The sequence below is a fragment of the Buceros rhinoceros genome, unplaced genomic scaffold (genome assembly GCF_000710305.1).
Source record: "Buceros rhinoceros silvestris isolate BGI_N320 unplaced genomic scaffold, ASM71030v1 scaffold13488, whole genome shotgun sequence".
Taxonomy (NCBI): Eukaryota; Metazoa; Chordata; class Aves; order Bucerotiformes; family Bucerotidae; genus Buceros; species Buceros rhinoceros.
In genome coordinates this window covers 16,133-24,061 of record NW_010428697.1, presented here as the reverse complement: position 1 = coordinate 24,061, position 7,929 = coordinate 16,133, and the positions used below count along the sequence as shown (strand labels likewise).

Below are 7,929 nucleotides of genomic sequence, written 5' to 3'. Positions count from 1 at the left end.
TAGTCCACTAAAGGAACCTTCTCCCACGGTTTTGAGGTGTCTTGGTACCTTATCAGCGCCTTAAACCTGCAACATGCTTTTCAACCCTGGATTCACAGATAGAAACACAGGTACCAGGCTTTTCATCAATAACCAGTTAGCTTCTTTTCTTCCCCGCACTCCTTCCAGCCCTCCGCTTGCTACCCGACTTCTTGCTCACAAGATCCAGTCTCCGCAGGAATGGGAAGCTGTCCAGGCCCTCACGGTAAGGGCATCAGCAGGCTGGTAGAACTAGATGGGGGGTCAGGGCAGAGAGCTGCTCCAGTTTGACTGGAGGAACACAGGGTGCTTTGTATTCCCACTGAGAAAGCCCTGGAGCACCTGGGCCCTTTGTGAGAGGGGCTGGAGGTGGTTCCATAAGAGAGAAGGGGTGACTGGTAGGAAAGTTTTTGTTTCTAGGAAGGCTCATATCCAATTGAACTTGACAGGAAGCTTTTTGGTTTTTGTTGTGGTGGACTTGGCAGTATTAGGTTAACATTTGGACTCAATAATCTTAAAGGTCTTTTCCAAACTAAATGATTCTACAACTCTTAGTTGTTGTGTATCCACGCTGTGAAACCCTGGTGTTTGGGGACCCTCTAAGGGGATCCCCTCCCATGGGCTGTTGAGCCACCTCTGCAAAGACTGACCCCAAAGAGGAAAATCTTCTTGCTTCCCTGTGGGAGGGTGTTTGGCCACATGAAGGAGAAAGGGGGTGTCTGGCTGTGCTGCTGTGAGGATAGCCATTGGCTCTGTACTTGGCGAGGGGGGAGCAGGAGTGAGCTGGCACATGAACCTGCTGCTGACGCCATGGCTGGGGCTCACCCGGCCCCTTTCCCCAGGTGCTGGAGTCCTGCATGAAGAGCTGTGGCAAACGCTTCCACGATGAGGTGGGCAAGTTCCGCTTCCTCAATGAGCTCATCAAAGTGGTGTCACCCAAGGTGGGTCTTAGGGCACTGTGCTGGAGGGGTTGGAGCCTGGTGGTAGGAGGGCTTTGGGAAGAAGTAGTGGCTGAGCAGAAAGGTCAGACACCTGCTGAGATGTGGGGGGAAACAGGACAGTGACAGTGGAGATTTAGTCCTTGCTCCTTGGTGAGTTTTCTAGTGGGAAGGTGAGTTTTCATCCCTTTGCTCCAGGCTGATTCTTGATGCAGGAAGCTGAGGGCCATCTAGACATGATGTAACCAGCTCTTGTGAGACTACATATGCGTGCCTGGAGTCACCTTCCCTGCACTGCCGTTGGGCTCTGTTTGTGCTGCATGTGCTCAGGAACCTCCCCCAGCTTTGACATTGTGACCCTGTCTCTCTGGGGTGCCCCAGACTGATTGAGACACTCGGAGGGCAAGCCCAGGCCTAGTCAGTGGTGCTCTGGCAAGTCCATCTGAAGCACCTAGGTATTACCCCCTCCTCTGCTGATGCTGCTGTTCCTGCAGCAGAACAAGGTGTGTGTGCCCTCCTATTCAGTCAAGACAGTTAACACCAGCAAGTGTGGGGTTAAGGAAACACAGACTAAATGTGACTAAGGAAAACCACCTTCTGCCAGTCACAGCTTGTGATGTGTGGTGATGAATAGCCAGGAACAGTGACAACAGCACCCTGAACTCCTCTTGCTAGGTGCCCTAGAGAATGTGCTCTGCCTTAAGCCACTGGCCTCTGCTGCACGTACACTGTACCACCAGACCCACGGGAGAAGGGTGAACGAGGATTGCACAGCAGGGGGAGAGCGGTGACCTATGGACATGCTCGCCACTGAGTGATGGTCATCTGGGGCTCACTTGGCTCTAAAGGTTGCCCGGCACCTTGTGCTGGAGAGTGCCCCTGAGAGAGGGCTGGGAACTGTTGCCCACAGTCCTTCCCCTCCCAGCCCTGCTGTCACCGAGCTGAGCAGCTTCTGTCAGCAGTACCCTTTCCCTCACCAGGTGATAGAGACTTGCCTGAGACTTCCCACCTGTCCCTGTGTGTTGCTGAGGGGCTGCTGGTGCAGCGTATCTCTCTCCTCTTGTGTTTCCTGTGGTGGAAACCAAGCACAACATAGGACGTGTTGCAAAGACCTCGTGAGCTTTCCTGCTTGCTTCCTCTTTCCTTCTCCTTGTGCCGTTGGGAACGGTCTCACTTCTCCTGGGGGAGGGGAAGAGAGGAACAGGCCAAGCTTGCAACGGCTCAGATCAGCTTCAAGCCACCTCTTTTCTCTTCCTCTAGTATCTTGGCAGCCGCACATCAGAAAAAGTTAAGTCGAAGATCCTGGAGCTGATGTACAGCTGGACTTTAGGGCTGCCTCACGAGGTGAAGATCTCCGAAGCCTACCAGATGCTGAAGAAACAAGGTGAGAGGCAGTGGTCTGGAAGGGGAAGGGTGTTTGTCCTCCCTCTTCTTTTGACTGGGCATCTGAAGCAGACTCTCCATTTCCTGTGCCCAGACCCAGCACTTGCACCAACCTGTCTCAGCACCAGGGGCAGGTGCCTTGCCGTTCCTATTTGAGCAGAGGGATTTGCTGGTGGTCTGAGTTGTTTGGGTGGGTTGGAGGGGACATCTGCTTGCTCCTGCTGGCAAGGTCTGGGGCTGAAGGGCTGTGAGTGCTTTGGCAGGTGATGCTGAGGTTTTTTAAGACAGGATATTTATGGGGGGTGGAGGGCAGTTTTTCCAGGAAAACACAATCCTGGGTAGTGGGCAGTGGGAGCAAACCCCCACACCCTCAGTCCCAGCTGGGTTTGGTGGGCCATTAGGGAGGAGGAGACCTATGTGGCAGTGCCATCCCCCAGTGGGTGAGTCCTGCTGACCTCTCCATTGGTGTCTACTGCAGGGATTGTGAAGTGCGACCCAAAACTGCCTGATGATGCTCCTTTTCCACCACCTCCCCCTCGGCCCAAGAACATCATCTTTGATGATGAAGAGAAATCCAAGGTAAAGGCTGTATGCAAGGAGAGGGACAGCAGGCAACATCTTCCCTGCTCCAGGATCTCCTGCCCCCTGAGGTGGAGAACCAGAAAGAGTCAAGACCCCTGCTCCACATGCTGTCCTTCAGAAAGAAAATGCATCACAGGAGTGCTGAGAGCCTGCTCCAAAATCATGACAAGGGAAGCAGCCAGAGGTGGGGCGTGTGGGTCTGTTTGACCTTTGGAGCGCTTAGCTGCAGGATGGTGCGAAGGGTGAAGTGCTGACATTAGCCCAGGAGGTTCTGGGAGGTTTGCTGCTGTGCACTCTCCAGGCTTCTGAGTTATCTGGCCGTGAGGTCCAAAGCTCAGCCCCAGATTCTGCTGCTGTTACCTCTTTCCCAGCACTGCAATCCACTTATTGCCCAACTACTTAAACCTTCCTGGGCCCATCCTATATTGCTTTTCCATCAGAACTGTGTCACCACTCAGACAAACTTCTGCCCTATCAGTGCTGATACGTTTAAGCGCGTATTAGTCTCCTCTGGATCTAGTTCTGCAGCAGAGGTGTGATGCCAGTTTGGTGCAGGGGATATATTTTGCTTCTGTGGGTCACAGTGTGCAAATGAGGATTTGTAGGTAGCCAGTGGGACTGTTCAGTGACTACAGAGAGGGAGAGAAAGGGAGTTCTCCCTCTTCACCAGTCGCACGTGTGAAGAGGCCTGAGCAGGAGTCCATTGCAATCCCACGGCAATTCTGCATAAATGAGGCTTCCTCTCTTTCAGTACCAGTGCTCCTGTGCTCCAGGGTCTCCACGGTGTGTAACGGGCAGCAGGGAGCAGGTTTTGAATGCAGGGAGTGTTCAGGGAAAGACCTATCTTACATAACCAGAACCACAGCCGGAATAGGAAGACCAGTGCTGCTACTTCTCTCCTTGGTCTCTGCTATCCCACAAGCTCTCGTGGCTGGGCTTTCCAACGGCTGGCATTGTCTGCTGCCTCTGCCACATGCTGGTTTGGGGCAGGGTTAACTCTGCTGGCTCTAGTGTTGCAAGAGTGACTCTGGCTGCCACCCCTCAGCTTGATCTCAGAGGTACCTTCTCTTTTGCAGATACTGGCTCGTCTCCTGAAAAGTTCCCATCCTGAGGACCTCCGAGCTGCCAACAAGCTCATCAAGGAGATGGTTCAGGAGGTGCGGCTGCGGAAAAAGGGAGCTGGGAGATCATTGTCTGGGTGGCAATAGTTGGCACCAAGGGAGCAGTTTGCCTCTATCCTCATGCAGACATGGAGCTTCTGCCCAAAATTTTGCTGCAGCAACTGCTACAGAGTGTTTGCATGATTTCTCCCCTGCTTTGGCTACTTGGAGGAATGGCTCTTGGTGCTTTCTGTGGCCCAAGCCATGCCACAGCACTAGATCTGCAGCAATTTCACCCCTGTTTGGCAAGTGCCAGCCCAGAGGTGATCTGGAGTTTTTACTGGAGTGGGAACTGTTCTGAGGGCTGTGTTGCTGTGCCTTAGACCAGGAAGCTGGTGTGTTGGGTGGCCCAGCTTTCCACCTCTCCAAGCTGCAGACAAGAGCAAGGACATCCTTCCCTGTATGCTTCCTCTCCAGGACCAGAAGCGCATGGAGAAGATCTCCAAGAGGGTGAACACCATTGAGGAGGTGAACAACAACGTGAGGCTGCTGACAGAGATGGTGACAAACTACAGCAAGGGGGAGACAACGGAAAGCAATGAGGACCTAATGAAGGTGAGGAAAGGCCATCCCAGCATCCTCCCTGGGCGTAGCAGAGATGGGTGACCCTTATCCTCCCAAGTTTCTCCTGCCTGTTTTGTACCACCAGGTGAGCATCCTGCTGCTCGCCTCAGCACTCCTTTCTCCTCTTCCCCAGGAGCTGTATCAGCGCTGCGAGCGCATGAGGCCCATGCTTTTCCGGCTCGCCAGTGACACAGAAGACAATGATGAAGCTCTGGGTAAGTGTGTCTGGCCTTTCTCCTTCTGTCCCCTTCTCCCTTCATGTTCTTTCAGGAGCCAGTGCTTGGCCTGCTCATGGCATGATATCTGTCAGCAGCCCGCTGTTCTGTTTGGGGTGGCTGCTCGCTGCAGGTTAGATAGCTTGTGGCTTGGCACTAAGCAGGAGCATCAATCAGCAGTGTTACAGGCTTCCGCAACTTCACCATAGGAATGATGCTTGAGCTTGTCCTGCTGAGGCTGCCGTGGAGGTGTCAGCGTACCCTGGTGCAGTCTGCAGCGACAGCATCAAAAATGCTATCTGCGGGGGTCTGCTGTCAGCTCCTTGGGCCTTGCTTTGAAGCAATAGACAGTAGGAGCAAGCAGATGTCCCCTCCAACCCACCCAAGCAACTCAGACCGCCAATAGACAATCACTCTCTTTGTTTCTTCACAATCTTCAAACTTACCGCCCACCTATTTCCTTTCAGCGGAGATTCTGCAGGCCAATGACAATCTGACACAGGTGATCAATCTCTACAAGCAGCTTGTTCGGGGAGAAGAGATCAATGGGGAGACAGTGGCCGGTCCCCTTCGAGGTAAGGAGACTTGGGGAACAAGGACAGGAGAGTCAAGCAGGGGCACGCTGTTGCTGGTTTCCTGTAGTGTAAGAAAAGGCTGAAAGAAGTGGAAAGGTGAAACCTGCAGGAGGTCAATATGAGGCTGGTGAGATGAGGAAATGACTTGTGGAGATGACTGATGTATGAAGAGAGGGAATTGGAAGGGAGAACAGTGGGGGAGTTCCCTCTCCCAGGTGTGAGGAAGGATGGGAACTGGCCTCAGCACTGGATAAGGTTTCTGTCTCTCAGCTTGTTCCTTCTTTGCAGGCAGCACCTCAGCACTTCTAGATCTGTCAGGCCTGGATCTTCCAGCAACAGGCCCTTCCTACCCAGCCTTGCCCACCCTTTCAGGTGGCTCAGCAGTCCCTGTGCCTGACCAAGCTGGCTCTGTCTCCTTGCTGGATGATGAACTCATGTCTTTAGGTGAGAAATCTAGAGCAACAGCTCTTTATTCTCTCCTTGGCTCCGGACAGTCTGCATGGATGGTTCTACTTGCAGCAGGAACATGAATAAGGGAGAGGTGAATAATGAAAGACCAAAAGGTGTCCTTCACTTAATGTGAGGGAAAAGGAGGGAAAGACCCTGCTATGATTCCAAACTTCAGTCCAGTGGTGTTTTCCTGGCTAGTCAGAGAGAGCCTGCAGGGTTTTGCCTTCTGATTTGCTTTGGGAAAACTGACCTGGCAGGTAAATCAAGAGTGATGCAATGGCCATCTGCAGATGGGATCACAAGGCTGGATCACCCCAGCAACTCATGTTTGCTCCTTGCAGTTGAAGTCACAAGCTGACAACAGATGCATGGGACTTCCAGAACTGTTCACATGGAAATCTTGTGACGTGCCAGTCCTAGAAGGCTCTAGAGTCCTGCTTTTCCCAACAAAGTGTCTGTTTCCTGAGATAGGTGCTTTGAGTACCACAGCATGAAGTAGACAATGTGGTCAGTCAGGCTTGTCAGCCCATTTGTATTGACTTCTCTGACAATTGCAGTGAGAACTGGACTGTAAATGAGGATCTCTGGGCAGAAAAAAACACTGTCACCCTCCCAGCCCTCCCCTATGCAAAGGTGGAGGCCGGAGATGGAAACCACATTGGTGATTCTGCCCTGCTGCTGCTTCTGCCCTGGTGTCTTATTCAGGCCCTTTTTAATGTTCTTGCCCACTTGGTAGCTAAGCTTCATGTTTGCTTTTACCCTCGGCAGGCCTGAATGACCCAGTACCACATCCCGCCCAGGCTGGTGACAGCAGTGGCTGGAACAGCTTCCAGGTAACGTGCTGGGAGCCAGGGCAGAGGGTGGTGAAAGCAACAGATGGAATAGGTAGGGAAACATCCCAAATCTGATGGTTGGTGCTGATACGCAGCCCTGCTTGAGGGGGCTCTCCTGTGCGCTCTTTTTACAGTCGTCGGATAGGAACGAGCTCAGTATCGCCCCTATCACAGCAACGCCACCAGTCAAAGCAGATGCTGGCACATCCTCTCCCAAACCTTCTCCTTTCACCAGTGGCCTGGATGACCTGGACCTCCTGGGCAAGACACTGCTGCAACAGTCCTTGCCGCCAGAGTCTCAACAAGTGCGATGGTAAGTAGAGGTAGTGCAATCTCGCATCTTTCCCCATGGTTTCCATGTCAGGGATGCTGGACATGACATTTCAGTGCCTCGTTCTACTCCTTGCTCGCTCTCTCTCTCCCTGCAGGGAGAAGCAGCAGCCACCACCCCGGCTCACCCTGAGGGATCTCCAGAACAGGAGCAGCTCTGGCACCACGGCCCACAATCCCAGCACTCTGCCAGTGGTCCAGAGTGTTTCCGCTAACCCCACGCTGCCCCTGACCTCAGAGCTGCCTGTCCCTGCTACGCTTCCAAAAGCTGCTACCACACCAGCAGGAAGTACCACGGTCCCACCACGGCCTCCTGCCACCACGCTGCCCCAGGAGATCTCGCTGGCCAACATCACTGTGCCTCTGGAGTCAATCAAACCCAGTGAGCTGGGGTGAAAGAGGGGGGCAAGCTTGGGGGGAACAAACTGTGCTCACGTGGAAGGGAAGAATGTGAGGAAACTTCTTGCTTGTTGGGTTTTGTGGAGGTTGAGGAGGAGAGGTATCTTCATCACTTGTATGGAGTTTGGACGATGGGGAAAGGTTGCTACCGGACCAGTTCCCTCCTGGCTGATTGATGCCTGTCCCTGCCTTCCCCTCAGGCAGCATCCTCCCTGTGACAGTGTACGATCAGCATGGCTTCCGTGTCCTCTTCCACTTTGCTAAGGATGCCCTGCCTGAGAGGCCCGATGTGCTTGTGGTGGTGATTTCTATGCTTAGCACAGCCCCGCAGCCCATCCGCAACATTGTCTTTCAGTCTGCCGTCCCGAAGGTAAGGCTGAGGTCCCCAGACTGGACCGCAGGGTGATGCTACTTCTGTGAGAAAAGCTGGGTGGGCGGAGGGAGCCCCTGTGGGGCGAGCTGCGTTCCCTTCAGATCCGCCG

General features: G+C 53.5%; 1 protein-coding gene across 3 annotated transcripts in view; it reads left to right on the top strand.

Annotated features, from left to right (window-relative positions):
* The window catches only part of GGA1 (golgi-associated, gamma adaptin ear containing, ARF binding protein 1), an 8,864-nt gene that overhangs the window by 340 nt on the left and 595 nt on the right, over window positions 1–7,929 (top strand). Inside the window, exons 2-15 of one of the 3 annotated variants that reach the window (XM_010142366.1) lie at window positions 169–244; window positions 861–959; window positions 2,217–2,340; window positions 2,818–2,918; window positions 3,998–4,078; window positions 4,499–4,636; window positions 4,779–4,860; window positions 5,328–5,435; window positions 5,724–5,879; window positions 6,654–6,718; window positions 6,853–7,023; window positions 7,151–7,250; window positions 7,335–7,430; window positions 7,648–7,817. In XM_010142366.1, the coding sequence (XP_010140668.1) occupies window positions 876–959; window positions 2,217–2,340; window positions 2,818–2,918; window positions 3,998–4,078; window positions 4,499–4,636; window positions 4,779–4,860; window positions 5,328–5,435; window positions 5,724–5,879; window positions 6,654–6,718; window positions 6,853–7,023; window positions 7,151–7,250; window positions 7,335–7,430; window positions 7,648–7,817 (1,476 nt within the window). In that variant the 5' untranslated portion in view covers window positions 169–244; window positions 861–875. Of the gene's footprint in view, window positions 1–168; window positions 245–860; window positions 960–2,216; window positions 2,341–2,817; window positions 2,919–3,997; window positions 4,079–4,498; window positions 4,637–4,778; window positions 4,861–5,327; window positions 5,436–5,723; window positions 5,880–6,653; window positions 6,719–6,852; window positions 7,032–7,146; window positions 7,251–7,334; window positions 7,431–7,647; window positions 7,818–7,929 lie in introns of all 3 variants that reach the window. The other 2 variants (XM_010142365.1, XM_010142367.1) reach the window with 2 other exon arrangements.